The sequence below is a fragment of the Suricata suricatta genome, chromosome 2, assembly GCF_006229205.1.
Source record: "Suricata suricatta isolate VVHF042 chromosome 2, meerkat_22Aug2017_6uvM2_HiC, whole genome shotgun sequence".
In the NCBI taxonomy this organism is placed as follows: Eukaryota; Metazoa; Chordata; class Mammalia; order Carnivora; family Herpestidae; genus Suricata; species Suricata suricatta.
Genome location: NC_043701.1, coordinates 17,112,534 through 17,131,267, shown reverse-complemented (window position 1 = coordinate 17,131,267; position 18,734 = coordinate 17,112,534). Strand labels below are relative to the sequence as shown.

Sequence of the window (18,734 nt, the reverse complement as noted above, 5' to 3'; positions counted from 1 at the left end):
CAGTGAGCTGATTCTCTTTTCGATTCAAGGTGAGATGAGAGGGCAATGGAAGTTTCAGCCATATAGATGTTTTTCAGTGTCTCTTGAGTGACATCAGAGGTAGCCACGAGGATACCGACAATAGAAGAAGCTTCCAGAATTTTTAGATCCTAAAAGTTTCCAGCAGTATAGAAATGGCAGAAGTAGTCCCATAAGTTACAGGCAAATATCCACTATAGACACCAGGCCCCACAGGATTCAGTCTATGTGTAAATATGGGATCCGGCTGTGATGTGGTGTTACAGTGTGGCATTCATGAGGCAAAAAGGGACAGTCTTTTTCTTTCCAGTCTACTGTTTCACTGTTCATTGAGCAGAGTCAGGCCTTTGGTGGCGTTGGTGAGCATTATATTTGATCTTGCACGTAAATGAAGTTATTGTTATAAAGCTGTTTGTGGTAAACAATTAATTTGTATTCAGCCTAAAATGGTATTTAAAAACATCCTGGAATTAGTGAAAATGAAATTTTCATTTGTCTTTAAAAAGAACATGTCCTTCTTGTTTCTATTTCATGTCAGTCCTGGATTGCCACATCAATATGCACCCCAACTTATGAGCACCCAAGTGCCTTTAATTTTGCTACAGGGTGAATGAACTTCCAGCTCATCACGGGTCCTGGAACCTTCCTCCCGTGCATGAATCTCCTACCACTGGGAGTAGCCATGAATGTCATAACAGACAGGAAGGGACTATGAGGGTGGTCTTTCTACCCAGTGACTAAAAATAAGGGCTCCTAGATCCTTCCTGATGGGGCTGGAGTCCCGGGGTGGGATGCAAGACGCTGATGTCAGGGTATTTATTGCACAATGTCAAAGATCGAGGCCTCTGCTAACCTCCTCCCACCCTGCATCCAGGGAAAGTACAAATAGGGAAGGCAGCCGTGAGGCTAATCTGCCTTTTGGGAAATCTCAGCCTTCTACCTTGACCTTTGTTTCGGTCAGACAGTGAAACCCAAAGGGGGCTGAAAGACAGTGAGCATCAGCATCAACCGAGAGAGACTGGGAGGCACCTCAAGAAGTAGATACAAAGATAATCGGAATTGGGCCTAAAGAGAAAGCAGAAGAGGCACAAACCATGTCAAAGAGAACATGTAATATTGAGAAAAATTGAACCAAAGCATATATCAGAGACTACATTTGAGGGACGTAAAAGAGTGATATAATCAGGGAATGAGAACCAGAGAGACTGACAATCATTAATCTTCTGAGCCCAAGAACATCTGGATTTTTTCCATGCTGTATTTTTCTCCGATAATGAATGCCTTCTTCCCACGTCCCGCTGTTTCTCCAAAAGGATCATGCAGCATCAAAGCACTCACTTGTTCAACGTTTTAAGTCCAGACCAACTTTAGGCCACCAGCAGATGACAATTGTTAAATACCCATTTCAGATTCATATTTAGCCGGATACGCTCTCACTCATTCAAAGATTAGACTTCTGGCAACGTTAGGCTCTACAACCTAGTTGTCAACCCAGGAGAGCCGGTGAGGAATCCGTACGAGAGCCCGGCGCTTTCCTGCTGGCAGAGATCTTCACCGACTAACTCCGACTTGACACAGAATTATGACAAGCCTTGCCGCTTTGTTCTTTGGGTGGTAGAAGCCCAAATCAAACACATCGCAAAGGGCAAGTTATGTTGGAAAGAAGGAAGAGTGCGCTCTTACCGCGTCATGGTGCAGAAGGCAGCAGAATGCACACCAGACAGAATTAGCCAAGTCTGGGCGGGGGGGGGGGGGTCGTCCGGGGTTGGCACAAATAGTCCAGCAGACCCCTGAGGTCCCCATGTCCTCCCTGTAATATCTCACAGCTGGTTCAGTGATCGTGGAACTTTCAGAAGTTGAGCAATATTAGAGGTAAAATAATCCAATTTCTTCATCAGAATGTTTCAAAGACACTAAATAAAAGCTCAAGATGGTTTGTACATACAGTTTAAAAAGACAGCCAGTCAATATTGTTAAAATGAAAGTTCTGGCATTTGAAAGGGTAAGTCCTGTCGTCTAAAAAAATCATTTTTATTTGGGCCACTTGATTCTCTGATGATGCTAAATAATATCAGCGCCAGGATGGACAGGCATGGATGTTGATGCCACCTCTTTATCGGGCGGCCCTCTCTGCATCGCTGGCTTTCTCTGTTCAGAAGACAAGGTCTGACTGTTTGCAGCCTCTCTGTGCTCCCCCTTCATGCTTCTCTGTATTAGATGAGATTTCAGAGAAGAGACAAGCCATATGGGCCATAAAGTTACTGATTTTCTAACTGATTGTTCTTGGTGACGTTTGGAATAGTTGAGACGTAGACCTTTGGCTAATGATGTATTTATTTGGCTATTGCTCTAGGTTTTTGGTTTAAGTATCTTACTCTGTAGAACCTTTGGAATGATGTTCATTCGGCCTCATGCCCTGATCTCTGTGCCCCATCTTCCCGCCATCCCCAAACCTCTCTGCTATCTCCTCTAGTCCTGTCTTCGCCCTGGCGTGTCTTCGGCAGTCCCTCAGTGATGAAGCAGATCTCAGACTTCTGCATGTCCCCAGGCAAATCACGTGGCTTTTGGAGACATCTTGAATTACCACTCTAGCCCTTTCTTCCAGCCCTGGTCACACAGTGACGTGAATCAGATGTGCTTATCAGGAAAGTATAAGGGGGCAAAGGACATGGGGTTACTATTTTTTTTTATCTCTGCTACTCTGAGCTGGTGGCTCTGTAAATGGAGTAGAGAATGAAGAGCGTTTGGATTACCGTGTGTGCTGGGCCCTGCTCCATGGTCCTGATGTGGCCCAGTCTCTCAGGGAGACACTCTGGGGCCCGAGGACCGCAGCAGGTCGTGCCTCAGGGCCTGGAAGAGGCTAAGGAGGGATTGGGCCCAGACGTCCTTCTGATGCCCTTGGGACAGGGCTGTGCGGTAGGCCGTGTAGGCCAAGGTCAGCGCTGTCCTTTCAAAGTCCTCCTTCTTGAGGACACCAGGGTTGCTGGAGAGGCTGGCGCTCAGCCGGCGGATGTCCGGGATGCTCTTGGGGATCACGTCGTTGCAGATGATGCGGAAGTCAGAGGCTTTCCTCAGCGAGGAGAGCTCCTCGTCCTTGATGGAGATCTGCAGGTCAGGGCTGATGTCAAGTTCAGCTAGCAGGAACTGGAGAGAGATACGGGCGTGGAGAGACATGAAGCATTTGGGCTTCGTTGAGTATTCATTATCATGTGTGTCATTTAGGGAGACGGCCCAGGAAAGAGCTTTGGAACCCAAGAGAACTGGGTTCCAGTTCTGACTTTCCTAATAGCTGTGTAACCTTGGGTGAGTTACTTAACTTCTCTGAGCCTCATTTTCCTCCTCTGTGAAATGATTAGTAACAACAATACTTCACTGGGAGATTGTGGGAAATGAGTAAGACAAATAAGGACAACGTCTAACACTGTGTGTGGTACAAAGCCACTGTTTAAGCGACTAACTTATTGTTACGAGTGCCCTGGACCAACTCCTGCTTCCCTTTCTCCCTCCCGCCCCCCGAAGGTCTTCTAAAGCATGAACTGACTGTTTGGGGTAATTTAAAATCAGAAGCTGAATCTGAAGGCTGCAGAGAATTGTACTAGGAATTAAGTGGTACCCAGGGATTTGTTCTCATTTCTCACCTGTTCTTTAAGTGTAGGGTGGGGTGTGCCTCACGCATCCCCTGTTCAGGGCCAGGCACATATTAGGAACCGAGTAAGTACCTCTTGGACTCAGGGTTCTAACTTCCTTCACTGTCTCTGACTCCCCCTCGCTCTAATCCATCCCCCATGCTGTTCCCTGCTGTCTTTCTAGAGCAGATCTGTTCATGTGATTCCCAAGTTCAAGACTTGGCCAAGTTTGTTCCCCATGGCAGAATCTGAGATCTCTCCCTTCTCCACCCCTTACCACCCCCCCCCCCTCCAGCTCAACTGCTTGGCTAAGGCTAAGGCAGGCCATCTCTTTCTTAACCAGACAGCTCGGGTACGGGGCGGATGGGGGAGGGTGTCAAGGGCGGAGGGGATTTTGGAGATCATCTTGCTTCCTCGTGTAACAGTTGAGGAGATCCAGCCCCAGAGATCAATGGTGGCATATGCAAGGTCCCACAGCTGATGGCGATCCTGGAATTTCCCCCCTGAGCCAGTCTAAGCAGCCTTGGGCAAGGTGGGTTGGCCTGTGGTTTGGAGGAGGAGTGGGGTTTTAGCGGCAGAGGTGAGGGGGGCAGAGGAGGAGAGCCTTCTCGGTGGCCCCAGACTGCCAGAGGCATGCAGTTACTGAGACAATGGGGTGGCGTTGCCTGAGGCCTCCCAAGCCTTGGCTGGGGGACGCTGCTCTACTCTGCAGCTCGGGTCGTGGCACCTCTGGGCCAAACGGAAATCTCGACTTTTGCCTCAACTGATGCCATCATGTGGGAAAGCTGGGGGTGGGGGCGGGGATGAGGAATACCTTCCTTTGGGATGGGAAGGATTTGATGAATCCACAGATTAGTCCAGACCAGGCCCTATGCCAACAGAGGCCACTCGTTTTCAGGGACTTTGGCCCCTTTTCCAAAAATCATAGAGAAGGCGCAGTGCCTTTTATGTGACTTGAGTTGACCGCTTTCCTGTCTTCCTACCTCGTAGAGCAGCTCAACTTCCTCCAGGGAGCTCTGCAGGACGGGGTTCAGGGGTAGGGGTGAGGAGCGCTTTGGCCGATGCGCGGCAGGGAAGAGCATGGCTGCAAGAGACAAGAGTTAGCTCCAGAGGCTGCCGTGTGCACACAGCCTTCTCCCCCCCCCCCCCCCCACCCCGGCTGACCTGGAGGCGGGCCAGCCGGTCTTGAAAGTGACCGACTCCAAGGCAGACACGGAGCAGGGAGAGATGAGAGATGACTCCGGGCGTCCCAGAGGCCTCCCAGGCATGTCCGCCCTTACTCTTGCAGACCAGTGATTTCAAACCCGGCTGCTTATCAGAATCATCCCAGAAAGTTTTGAAAAATACATAGGTCTAGGGATATGTATACCTTAGGGAATTTAGGTCCAGCAAAATAAAACAGAACAGAAATGAGCAGACAACCCTCCATGCTCCCCCCACCCCCCGAGCCCAATTCAACAAACGAAGTCTCTAATAACACCTTCCCTTTGTCGGTATGAAACGTGGGTTTATATTGAGTGACAACACTTTTAATCAGAGGGTCAGACTTCTGGCTATTCCCCGGCCATCTGAAATAGAGCTGCCAAGACTCTGAACGCAGGTAACAAGGAAAGGCAGAGAGCTGTCACCAGCCCCTGACTCTTGGCCCTAAGGGTGTGAGCATCCAAGCTCAGGGCTTCCCCCAGGGGCTGCCCCAGAGATGCATTTGGTATGCAGTTGATCGGAGATGCTGCATTTGGAAGTGGTGCCTGGAGAGAAGATGGGTGTGCTGCTCAGCGGAGGGGGTAGCAGGATGAGGAGCCGACAGAGGGCAGGTGGAGGAGAAGACAGACTCGGATACGGTATGGGAGTAATCATTATGAATTCCAGGTCTCCAGGATGGTCTTGGGTAGGAGCAGACAGCCCCGCTCACCCCGCAGCCCCACCTTGTGCCAGGGCACTGTGCAGCAAGGATTGCTAACCCTGCTGCCTGCGAATAAAAGAAGGTACCTCTTCTTCAAAACACTTGATAGTGACCTGTCACAAAACTGGGAAGCTAACTGTAAAACTCCGAGAGGTTTCGAGGTAAGCAGCACCCCCTGAAATTGTGCAGTGCACAAATTGCATCACCGTACATGACCCCTCTCCTTCTTGATAACAGTGCCCCGGGAGCCATCAGGTAAGAGTCCAGGGATGTCCTGTGTACTGTGGTTAAAGAAGTAGCGCACTGCGTGAGCATTTTAGAAGATATTCTCTTGGAAGTGATAAAAACGAAACATCTTTAATGTAAAGGACATTTCCTGAAGAGCTCATTGGTAGGAGTCTCCCACGTGATGGGCTGACTGACTAGCTCCACTTCCCCAGAGCATTTGGGGGAGAGGAGCCTAGGCATTGTAGAGCAATATTTCCTGGCTCAGCATTTTTGCAAAATTTGTTTTCTTTGCCCGTAAAGTGCCCGTGAAGACTCCCACGGCATCCTGGATTTGGGGGCTTGCGAAGGCCCTCGCCCCTGGTCGCTCATGACCTTGCCTTGTTGTTTCCGGTGGAGCTCAGGAAAGTGAGGCATCTCACAGCCTTGGCTGCACATCAGAATCACCCGCGGGGCTTTAAAAAATCCTGGTGCCTGGGTTCTGACTTAACTGAACTAGGGTACAAAGGGGACCGGAAGTTTTTTTTTTCAAAGCTTCCCAAGGCTTTGAATGGCAGCTCTAATGGTAGCCGAGGTTGAGAATCAGAGGCTGTTTGACCTGATGTTGGTGTAGAAGGAAATGCCCGGGTTATGTGTCCACTCTCTGGTCAGCCCAGGGCGTTTCAACCCTGCCGGTGCCTCAGAATCCCCTGGGAGCTTTGAAAATCCGGAATGTCCAAGGCCACCTCCAAGGCCAATTCCATGGGCGTCTCTGGAGTGGATGTAAGCAACAGGACACTTTACAGCTCTGGGGTCATTACAACGGGCAGGCATTGGGCTAGCCCAATCCAGGGCTAAGCATGCCCTGCTATTATGTCAACCTCATTCCCATCAGATGGGGTCCTCTGAAGAGACCAGGGCCATTGTGGTCTCGGAGACAGATGAGGAGAGGCATAAAGAGGGTGTTGCTTTCACGCCACTTTCTCCTTGGTGGGAGATGACACAAGCGCCAGACCGAGTTTAGTAGGTCCCGGACCCAATTCCTTCTGTGTGTCCTTCTTTCCTTCTCACCCCGAAGGGGGTATGAAATCCCATTCTCAGGATCTCAGAGCAACTTTCCTTCTTTCCTTCTTCTCCCTGGCGGGATGCCTCTCTTATATATGACCTTAAAACAATTCATACCCCTCCCCCCAAAAATTCACACTGTAGCAGGTAAAGGGGATGAGAGAGAATAAATGTCCTGGGGGGCGCCTGGGTAGCTCAGTCGGTTAAGCATCCGACTTCAGCTCAGGTCATAATCTTGCAGTTCGTGGGTTCAGGCCCCACGTCAGGCTCTGTGCTGACAGCTCAGAGCCTGGAGCCTGCTTCAGATTCTGTGTCTCCTTCTGTCTCTGACCCTCCCCTGCTCATGCTGTCTCTCTCTCTCTTTCTCAAAAAAAAAAAAAAAAGTGTCCTGAGCATGGAGTCCTTTCTGTGTCCTGTCATCTCAGACTTGGGAAAGCTGCCTTCTGGGAAGTTCTTTTCAGCTACATCATCTCCCTGTGAATACCAACGCTCCTTCACCCGCACACCCTGGGTGGACTCTGAGTTCTCAAAGAATGGGGAAGAAAATACTTCCTAGATTCAAAGTTCAGCTTAATAATGAAAACACTGGTGTTTCCAATAACCCTTCTTCTTATTCTTCTTAAAATAGGAAAGATTGTTAGAAATAGCTTCGGCCTCTAGGCCCAGGGACTGATTATGGCCCCAGAAAGTGTGTGTGGGGAGCACAGACTTCTGAAAGTTGGACCGCTCCCCCCTTGCTGCCCTGTTCCACACGCCTCCAGCGTGTTCTGCTGACTTTTCTCTGACTCCTGCTGGTGGGTGTGCCGGGCAGGGGCTTTCTACTGCCTGGGGTGTGCAAGTTGCAGCCGGCCCTGGACCAGACATCTCAGAGGCTTGGCAGCTGCCCAGGTCCGACTTACTGTAAACCAGGCGAGGCCTAGAGAGGATGGATCCAGCTTCACGGAGATGCCCGTGGTGGTGGGTGAGAAATAAGCTATGTCCGGTCCGTGTCAAAACGTTTGGGTATAAAGTTAAATATGCAGTCGCTCCAGATGTTCCTGGCTCCGACTGTGAAGGTTGGACTCCGGTGGAAGTGAAAATGGCCAAAGCAGGAGCGGACCAGCTCCCAGATGTATGTATGTATAAGGCTGTGAACTAGACTTGCTCCTTCATGGTTAGACAAACAGCCCCATCCCCCCAGGAAGCCCTTCCCTGCCACCCCACTGTCCACTGTCCTTCTTTATCTCCTTACGCCGTTGGCATCCATTCTACATGCATCACATCTTGCCATCAGTCACCCCAAAAGTATTTGTCCCGATTGCCAGATCCGGAGAGTGAGGGAGGGAAGAAGGTTCTACTTCCCCTGCTTGACCTCAATGTCTGCATAACACTGGGCTTCAGGGGAAGGCTCAATATATATTTGGGAATGATTTTAAAAACAAACCATGTATTTTTTTTTTAAAGCCCAACAAGGGGCGCCTAGGTAGCTTAGTTGGTGAAGTGTCGGACTTCGGCTCAGGTCATGATCTCAAGGTTCGTGAGTTTGAGCCCCTCGTCGGGCTCTGTGCTGACAGCTTGGAGCCTGGAGCCTTCTTTGGATTCTGTCTCTCTCTCTCTCTCTCTCTCTCTCTCTCTCTCTCTCTCTCTGCCCCTTCCCTGCTCTCTCTCTCTCAAGAATAAATAAACATTAAGCCCAACAAAAACAAAACAGCCATGGAGACTCTTCAGGCTTTTCTGGGGTGTTTCCTCCTCTCCCACCTCTCTCCCTACATTGATGGAGGTCATGGTGAGGCTGTGTCCTCACTGGGAGTGATGAGTAAGCAGCGTGGGACAGCACAGTCTTCATAAGACCGAGGGGAGGGAGACCCGGGTGCTCCCCCCTGGATGGCCACCAGCAACAGCATCTTCTCTGAAAGAGGGGACATGAGGGGAGTAGTGTGGGAAGCTCGAGACTGGCAGAAGGGTCCCACCCCCTCTAGGTGCCACCGAATGTTGAGTCTCAGGCAGGAAGGCGACGGGGACAGGTTTGTCAAAATCACTGACTTCCCCTGCCTTTTGGTTCTTGTAAAACTTCATCTCCACCCAACACGCCCAGCCCACCCTTCCAGCTGTGTCTTTAGGATGCGGATGTGCCCACCAGGACCACTCAGTGAGACCAGGGGACCCCACAGATTTCCACGTCTCCTTGCACGCAGGTCTTCTGTATGGCTGGCTGCAGAGCAGGAGGACTGTGAGCTTTTCCCCAGTTCCCTGACTCCCTGGACAAAGGAGCCTTGGGGGGAAATTGAGGCTCTGTGATACGTTGGACAGACCCGCCCAGAACAAATGATTCACTTGCTACAGGTTATACAAGTGCACAGGACAGCCCGGGAACTGAATCCAGGGACTCGAGAGTCACGTGCTGTGGCCTGTTCTGTCCATATCTTCCGCCGAGAGACATCTGGACTGTAGACCAAAGTTGTTAAAACGTGGAGCCGTAGCTGGGCATGAGCCCACGGTGTGCCCATCGGCGTGCTTTGTGCTTTCCGTATGCACCTGGTGAGGGAAGTCCGAACTTGCCATTTCATAGAGGAGGGAACGTGGAGGTTAAGAAACTTGGTCTGTGTCACCTAATTTGTTTGCTTTGGGACTGAGATGAAATCCAGACCTTGCAGGCTCTTAGGGAGCCCAAACTGCACCGATAGAGAGAACAATGTAATCTTTTTGTAGGTGTATCGGCCCAAAATCTGGGCTCAGGGAAGGATAGAGTAGTTAATGATGAATGCATTTTGTTTAAAACAGCTTCCGAAATGAACCCCACCTAATTTTTAAAAATCTCTAACTTGACTTATAATAATGTGACGTGAAAGGTCAAATTACTACAGACCTGTGATGGCTCTCCTAGACCCTCAGCTCCTTTGCTCTCTGTTCCTTTGTGACTACTCGGCAAAATTACACCCCGTCTCTTCACCTGTTCACCCGAAATGTGTGCTGCACCTGCTCACCCGAAACGTGGCCAGAGGAAACCACACCCAGGTTAGATGGTCTCACTTGGAATTCATGATCGTTAGCCTCATGTGGGCCTTTACATGCTGCCGATGACTCCCCACATTTCTCAGTCCCACTCACTTGGTTTCACACCTTCTGCTCTTTCCATTAACCCGATGCCTGTGTCTTGTCCGCACACGACTGTGTCCATGCTCCCATCCGGAGCCCACTTCCCCACGTGTGGGTGCAAAGTCTCCAATGACCATGACGCTCAACCTTGCCACCTTCTCTCTCCTGCATCACTAATTAACTTCCCCTCCTTACTGGAGCTTTTGCATCAGCACGAGAACTTGTCACTGCATCTTCCATCTTTTGTTTTTTAATTTTTTTTAATGTTTTATTTATTTTTGAGAGAGAGAGAGTGCGAGCAGGGGAGGGTCAGAGAGAGAGGGAGACACAGAATCCGAAGACAGGCTCCTTGCTCTGAGCTAACTGTCAGCACAGAGCCTGATTCGGAGCTCGAACCCACGAACCCTGAGATCATGACCTGAGCCGAAACCGGAAGCTCAACCGACTGAGCCACCCAGGTGCCCCATTATGTCTTCTGTCTTAAAGAAGCCCCTCTGCACCGGCTGCCCTTCCTTCTCAGCTACCTCTTCGCAGTGCGGAGTCCTGGCCTCAACTTCTGCCCCCTCTCCTGGCTTCCAGCCCCACTCACTTCCCTGCTGACTTCAACTTCGTATTCCAGACCTGATGTCTGCCCCCGACCCTGACCGCCTGTGAGCGTCGCCCTGCCCGTTCGCAACAGCTGTCTCTCCTGACCCCGTGCCCAGGCCCCACCCCAAAACACGCATATGCACGCCTCACACACACACACACCCCTCACACACACACACACACCCACACACCACACATACACCCCCACACCATATAACCCGTATATACCACATACACACACCACATACACCACACCACACACATCGTGTACACACACACACACGCGCGCACACACACACACACGTCTCCCCCCATAGCCCTCCTGTGTTGTCTAGTCAACCCCGTCTCCTTGGTTGCTCAGGCCAAAAACCTCGGAGTCACCCTTGACATCCAAGCAGTCTGCTGATCTTATCAACTCTGCCTTCAACATACACCTGGAGTCTGGCTCCCTCTTGCAACATCTCCGCTCCACCGCTGGCTCCAGCCTCGAGCGCCTCTCCTAGCAGGGTCTCCGCTTCCATCTCTGGCCCCTCCCCTCATACTATTCTTACAACCACTAAAGGGAAAACGTAGGTCAGATGCTGTCACTCCTCCGCCCAGAGCCCTCCGTGGCTTCCATCTCACTCTGAGTAAAGGCCTGAGATCTCCAGAAGCTCCCAGGTGCTGCAAGACTTGACTTGTTACTACCTCTCTGAGGTCGCTCGTTATTCTCCCTGGGCTCACGCCACCCCTGCCACACACCTCGTCACCGTTCCTTGGGCATGCCGCAGCTGCTTCTGCCACAGGGCCTTTGCACTTCCATTTCTCCTGTCTAAATAAGCTTTCTCCAGCAACTGCATGGCTCATGCCCTTGCTTCCTTCAGGTCTTTAGTCACCTCTTCAGGGAGACCCTCGCCCACTTCTGTTTGAAAGTATAATCCTCCAGGCGCCTGGGTGGCTCAGTCAGTTAAGCGTCCGGCTTCAGCTCAGGTCATGATCTCACGGTTTGTGGGTTCGAGCCCCGCGTCGGGCTCTGTGCTGACATCTAGCTCAGAGCCTGGAGCCTGCTTCACATTCTGTATCTCCCTCTCTCTCTGACCCTCCCCATTCCCACTGTCTCTCTCTGTCTCTCAAAAATAAATAAAGAACATAAAAAAAAAGAAAGTATAATCCTCTATACTCTGTCCCTAGTTTATTGTCCTGAAACAAACCAGACGTCTTATTTGCATATGTGTTTATTGTCTGTTTCCCTCTCTAGAACGTCAGCTTCCTGAGGGCACAGGATCTCATCTGTTTTGTTTGCTGCTGTGTTCCCAGCGCCAGCATCCGGCCCACAACTGTTGAATGAATGGGGCATCCACAGAAACACATTAACTACCCTTGTCATGACCCTCCATTCTTTTCAAACAGAGTGCTTGACAAAATCCTTCTTTTCTAACAGGACGGTTCTAGAACTTATTTGCAACTCCAGGTGCCGGCTAATTATCAAAAGGTAAATGTGGTCTCCTGTCTCTACCACAGCCTCCCTTTATCTCTGAGGAGCCTCACTCCCTGCCTGGAAGAAGCTACTCTTTTTTTTTTTTTTTTTTTTTTTTTAGTTTATTTCTTTTGAGAGAGAGAGGTTGAGTGAGCGGCAATGGTGTAAGTGGGGAGGGTGTTGTGTGTGTGTGTGTGTGTGTGTGAGAGAGAGAGAGAGAGAGAGAGAATCCTAAGCACACTCTGCACTGTCAGCATGGAGCCTGATGTGGGGCTCAAACCCATGACCCATGAGATCATGACCTGAGCTGAAGCCAAGAGCCGGACACTTAACCGACTGGGCCACCGGGCTCCCCTGGGAGAAGCTACTTTCAATGATCTCAGTCAAGGCTGGCACCTGTCTCCCCCCCACCCCCCGCCCCTTGAGCCGTCCGAGCTTTCTCGCACAGACATGTGGACAGAAGTCTCTTTACGTGGAAGAGCCTGTCTTTGCTTTGCAGCCTGACCTTCTCTCTGACTTCTTGCAACCTGGGGCAAAATCTTCCTCCCATCTGTCTCCAAATACGCTCAATAGAACAGGATCGTATTAACACTCACCATGGTTTCCACATAACTGTACACAGCATTCGTACCAAAGAGCAAGTTGGAGAGGATTCAAACCGCGCACCATATCAAGCCAAAGTACAACCATATTTTTAATGAATCAGTTGAAGCAACTCAATGGAAACAACAGCGGGTGTGGAAGGAAAAAACCGTCTCATCTATAAAAGATCTTTTGTGAGATCTTATTGATGTCATTTACTTCTCTGTGCCTGGACCAACCCTTTAGAAGCCCAGTGGCGTCCTGAGCGAGCCAGGCTCTTGGCCCTGTATGTTGGGGTCCTCTGTGGGGGTGTTTCTGAAAGGGCCCGACTGCCCCCCCCTCCGGGTGGGGGGAGGGAACACCCGGAGGGGATGTGGGAGGGCTGGCCGCCTCTGATGCCATGGACCTGGGGTGGGTGACCAAATCCAGCTGTCCTTCCAGCTGAGCCACCTGGGGCTCGTCAACTGCTCCCTCATCCTCTGGTTTCCTGACCTGCAGACGGTCAGCCCAGCACCTGCCCGTGGAGTTACTGCGGCTACGCCAGGTGCGCTCAATGATGCGAGTCCTGTTAGTCAATACTTACTGAACACCGATCACGGGCCCCTCCCTTCATGGAACATTGGTGATCAAAACAACGTGATTGAAAATGCATCCTAAAAGGGACACCTGAAAATGATGTAAGTTCCACCAGATAACTAAAGGGCCATCCTTCTCTATTAGGCTGTTTTTACAAGAATAATTTACATGTATTTAATCAAAACAGATATTTACAGTATTTAATATATACATACTAATATATACATTCTTTTTTTTTTGTTTTTAAGCCTGATTAGCTCCCCTCAGCCCCCCAGGTGGAGTTCTGGCGGGGCCCTGGAGGGGGAAGGGAAGGGACTTGGGCTTCCGGGCTGGGCGGGCCTCTGACCACAGGTGAGTCATCAGGTCTGTCATCAGGTTGGTGGGGCCAAACAGCCACCCAGGCTGGTGCCGACTAATCCTAGAGAGCACTTGTCGGAAGAGGCTGGGACAGTGCTGGGACAGCAGGGTGTGTGCTTTCTGGGTTTATTTCTAGGTTTCCATTTGGGGGCAGGGGGTGGGGGAGTGTGGAGGCAGGGTGCTGGTGTGGGGGTGGGGGCTCCCACCCCCCAAGAGGAGGAGGACCTTGCAGGGAGAGGTCGCCCTCAGGCTGTTGGGACAGAGAATTCTTCTAAATCAGGCCTGGGGGGGGGGGTAGGGATGGGGGTCAGGATGAAGGCGCAAGGAACAGTTAAGTACGTTTGAAAAAACTGCTTTTTATTTGGGTGTGACTCCCATTCTGTCTTTAAAAAATGGCGATTGGGTATTCCTTTTATAATTGGGAAAAAATGTTCAAAATGAAAAAAATCAAGTACGTGGAAGCCTTTTGATGATGGTTGGAAGAACTCTGTGTCATTTGTTGACTCTGAACCCTGACGGGAACCACTAATCTAGTACTTAACACAGATGCCTCATCACGCCCTCTGTTTCAGCGGCGCTGGCTTCCTGTCTCTAGGAGGATTTGTTATTAGCATGCAGGGCCAGATCTTCGGGGGGGGGCATGGGGCAGAGTATTTGGTCCCAGGGTGTCCCCATGGAACCCTCTGTTGGGAACCCCACACTTTTCCAATGAAATTTTGTCATCGGTTTCAGTGGTAGGTCATAGCTCACATTTATAAGGTTCTTCATCACGTACAAAGCACTTTGTTTACATTCTGAACGTGACCTTCACCACGGCACAGTGAAGATAAATTTTGTTACTGTTCATCCTTGACTTGTCAGTGAACCGAAGCTCAGAGAGGTTAAGTGGCTTGCCAGACATCACACAGCCAATGAGAGGCAGAACTTAAAATCTTTGCGGTCCTTGCAGGAGAGCTCATTATGTGGCTGTGAAGTTTATAAGCCTCGTTACAAGTCAGATTACCTCGTGTGGCTTTCTAACAGTCTGTGCATCAGGAGCGTGGGTATTATCATCTTTTCCTAAGAGACCAATTGAGGAAGGCCCCCAGCGTCACACGGGGGGAAGGGGCCGGATGTAATGCCAAGATCTCTTTCCTCTCCTTCTAAGTGTTGCCTCCAAAGTTTGGGCATATCATGAGCAGGGGTGTTGAATTATTTGTCTCTGAGCAACAATCATTTCACAGCTCAGGTCAGAGGACTGGCAAGTCCCTGATCTCAAGCTTAAAAACGAGGGAATAAAAACCTCAGATAAGTGCTCGGCTTTTGCTGCTCGCCTGTGTCAGGTCCCGTTGCTCTGTGCTTCTCTGTTCCACGCTGGCTGCGCCTGGCTTCCCCGAGACTCTCCCTGAGGACCTGGAGGCTCATCATCACCCCGCCCCGCTGTCCCCGTGGTGCACCTGCTGCCACGCCAGTCTTCATCCCATTTTGGATCTCTCTAGAAAACACCTATAAGCCTGACTTCTTTTTCTAGTTCTTTTGGGGAGAGAGACCTCAGTTGACTTCAGGCAGTGGAGACAGTTGGGTTGAACTCCACAGGAAGCGGCCTGCACTGCTGCTTCCTCCGTCTCCAGCAGGGATCAACTGTAACTGGCTGGACTGGTTATCAGTGTCTGCCAACTGGAGCCAGTGCTGGGCATAGAGGGAAGGTGCCCCTCGGTCCTGAGGGAGAATAAGTCGGGATTCCCCCTCCCTGAGGTGGACAGTGGGGCCAGTGGGAGTAGCTGACTGGCTCACACGTGAATGTGAAAGGACTGCCCTTCGCCTCCTGCCACTGTCCAGCTCTCCCCAGCTGGACACATGTGTCCCCTCCTGCTGGGGAGCAGCGTGGAGACCTCCATGTGGCCAGCCCATGTCCGGGGCCTCTAGTCGGCTCCCCGCCCCCCGCACCCCCCTGTAGCAGGCCTTTTGCAAGCCAGCACCCACAGTCCTGAAATACCAATGGGGGTCCCGGTGCCCGCCGGTCACAGGCGCTGTCTGGCTACAGCCTCGGGGCTCGAGGGAAACGAACCACATCCCACGAAGCCAACACGACTTAGCTCTGGCACGTCAGAAAGGGCTGTTTTCTGCGCTCTCCATCTCGACCAAGATCCCTCAGCAGCTTTGATATTTCTCAGCGTCCCATCCCCCAGCACCTTCTAGCACCTTCTGACAAGTCAAGAAGCATAAAGTAATTGACAGAGATGAGATAAAAGAGGTGGTGTGTGTGTGTGTGTGTGTGCAGGGCATCTCATTTCCATCCACTACCTTACTCTTCCTCCCCCATCCCCCCCCCCCAGATATCTAATTGTATTTGAGAAAGAATCATGAGCATCTCGAACAAGCAAATACAAAGCAACTTACCCCTGCTCCACCTGTGGGACACGGAAGCCTGAGCATCGTAACACAGCAGCAGAAGCAGCAACGTCTTCCAGCACATCTTTTCCTCCAAGAAGGTGACCAGCTGTCCTCAAACCCAATGGGACCTCAGGAGCCACAGGTATGGCTGTGCTGGTCCTCCCAGGGTGAAGATAGAGTCCTAGCCCCCCTTCCCTCTACAGGAGTGCAGAGACGTCCTCTCCTGCCCCAGGAGGGTGGAGGCAGAGGCTGCCTCTCCGGGGGGTGGGGACACAGGAATTTGGTCCTCTGCTAATTCGACTCTCTCTGGGATTGGGGGACCGGGCTTCCACAGAGAGACTCTGTTTTTGAGCACATCTGGAGTGACTCACGGGGCATGTGATCTCCTTGGCAGTAGGGTGGATAAATATAATTTCTGTACTTGAGTTCCATGTGTTGGATGGATCCACTGGAATTTTTCTTTAACAAACAGACTCGTGGAACTTGTTAGAGAGCCCGGCAGAGAGCTGGCGGCTGTCTCCATGCACACACACACACACAAACACACACACACACACAAGCCAGGGCCAGGGCTGCAGGAAGAGCCAGGAGGCTTGGCTGGCAGACACTGGGGCTGACAGCCCAGCATGGTCTTTGGGACAGCAGAGTCATTGTGGTGTCCTGGCTGAGTGCCACTTGCTGCCTGTCCCCCGAGTTGGACCTAGCCGTGGTGATGCCTGGGGCCAGCTCTCAGAGCCTTCCCCAGGTGGGGGGCCGGGGGTCAGCAGGTTGAGGAGCAGAAACAGAGCAGGGTGGTGGCACATGGATGTTGTATATGCAATAATGGTCCAGGGACCCACAGGCGACCCTCTCCTATCGCTCACATTCATGACGCCCCAGTTTCTGGGCTGTGTCTGGCTAGACCTGGGACCAAACCACTTTGATTCTTCTAAGCAAAATGGCAGTGTTTTTCCATGATCTTTTTTTTTTTTTGGTGACTATTTTTTGTTGAGATATAATTGACATAGAACATTGCGTAGGTTTAAGGTATGTACAAGGTTACGATTCGATTTGATGCACTTCTGTATTGCAATAAGATTACCTCCGTGGCTTTAGCTAACACCTCTCTCATGTCACGGAAATATCATTTCTTTTTTGGGCTGAGAACATTTAAAGTCAATGGTCATTTGAAAAGTGCTGCTATAGACACCTTGGTTTTTGTCTCATACCACTTCGTCACCTTCTCCGAAATGGTGTGATGCTCCGAGATGTGTAATGCCAGAGCTAGAAGGACATTTTGGGATGACTTATGTGCATGGTTTGCCACCTAAGGAGGTGGTGCCCAGGATAAAATGGCCCCTGGAGAGACCTCCAGTTCTCTCTGCTTGGATTAGAACTTAATGTTTTAAAAAATCTGTTATAAAAGAAGTTGCTTGGAAGACAAACTTGACTATAAAATTTGAAAATCACTGATCTGGGGCACCTGGATGGCTCAGTTGGTTAAGCATCCAACTTCAGCTCAGGTCATGATCTCACAGCTCATGAGCTCAAGGCTTGCATTGGGCTCTGTGCTGATGGCTCAGAGCCTGGAGCCTGCTTCTGATTCTGTATCTCCCTCTCTCTCTGTGTCTTCCTCTCTCTCTGTCCCTCCCTTGCTCATGATCTGTCTTTCTATGTCTCAAAAATAAATAAACATTAAAAAAATTACCCCCCCTCCCACCAATCTTACTAATACTAACCATAGCTATTGGGTGCTTAATTTGTTTCAGGCACTGTGCTAGGTCAGTTCTTGTCTTGACTGATTTAATGCTTGCAGCAAGCTATGAGGTCTGTACAGGACTGTGCTCTTATTTTGAAGACATATAATGTGAGTCACAAATGTAATTTAAAAATGTCTGGTAGCGCCATTAAAAAAAGGGAAAAGAAACAGTATTACACCAACCAGGATGATGCATTTTATTTTACCAAATATGTCTAAAACATAATTTCTATGTGGAATCAATCATTACAAGTACCAGCAGAATATTTTCTATTCTCATGTGTATTTCAAAGCACATCACAGTCAGAACAGCCATATTTTAAGGGGATGCTTAAATCCATGTGGCCAGTGGCTATAAGACTGAGCAGAGCCGGCTCGTGGTTCTGTAGCCAGGTCACCACAGTAAGTTTAGTTATTGCCTCACAGAAGATCTGTTTCCTTAGCAATGGTCATGTGTACAGAACAGTATTACAGCCCTAAGAACCATGATGTACATCACATTCCCTGGACATCCTTATCTTATAACTGGAAGTTTCTACATTTGATCACCTTCACACCTTTCTTCTATCTTTGACAACCACCAATCTGTTCTCTGTTTTTTTAAGTTTGTTTTGTTTTGTTTTTAGGTTTTACATATAAGTGGAATCATATGGTATTTGTCTTTCTCTCTGGCTCTTTTCACTTAGCATAATGCCCTCGAGTTTCATTCATGTTGTGGCAAATGACGCGGTTTTCTTCTCTCCTATGGCTGGATGATATTCCAGTGTGTGTGTGTGTGTGTGTGTGTGTGTGTGTGTGTGTACACATACCACATCTTCTTTATCCATTCATCTGTCAGTGGACACTAGGTTATTTCCATGTCTTGGCTATTGTGAATAATGCTACAGTGAAATTGGGGGTGATGTTGTTGGATCAAGTGGTAATTCTTTTATTAATTTTTTGAGCCCCCCGTGGTGTTTCCCACAGTGACTGTACCAGTCTGCATTCCCACCAACAGTACTCGGTGCTCGCTCCCTTTCCTCCACATCCTCACCAACATTCATAATCGCTTATTTTTTTGATGACGGCCAAGATAACAGGTGTGAGCTTGTTCTCATTGTGCTTTTGATTTGCATTTCTCTGGTGACAAGTATGTTGCATGCCTTTCATCTACTTGTTGGTCATTTGTATGCC

At 50.0% G+C, this 18,734-nt stretch overlaps 1 protein-coding gene across 1 annotated transcript; it reads right to left on the bottom strand.

The window, feature by feature from the left end:
• Window positions 1-1,821: 1,821 nt before the first annotated feature.
• FAM180A (family with sequence similarity 180 member A) lies at window positions 1,822-16,118 on the bottom strand. The gene is made up of 3 exons (XM_029922904.1): window positions 15,830-16,118; window positions 4,628-4,728; window positions 1,822-3,162 (listed from the first exon to the last, which is right to left on the bottom strand). Exons 1-3 carry the CDS (start codon window positions 15,903-15,905, stop codon window positions 2,818-2,820), a joined length of 522 nt encoding a protein of 173 aa, XP_029778764.1. The 5' UTR covers window positions 15,906-16,118; the 3' UTR covers window positions 1,822-2,817.
• Between the last annotated feature and the right edge of the window lie 2,616 nt (window positions 16,119-18,734).

Bases quoted from the DNA above. Each gene is read 5' to 3' on its own strand.
- FAM180A (XM_029922904.1), bottom strand. From the start codon at position 15,905: ATGTGCTGGAAGACGTTGCTGCTTCTGCTGCTGTGTTACGATGCTCAG. The intron at 4,729-15,829 runs GTAAGTTGCTTT...TGTCTCTTGCAG, and splicing joins GTCCCACAGGTGGAGCAGGG to CCATGCTCTTCCCTGCCGCG. The intron at 3,163-4,627 runs GTAGGAAGACAG...ATCTCTCTCCAG, and splicing joins AAGTTGAGCTGCTCTACGAG to TTCCTGCTAGCTGAACTTGA.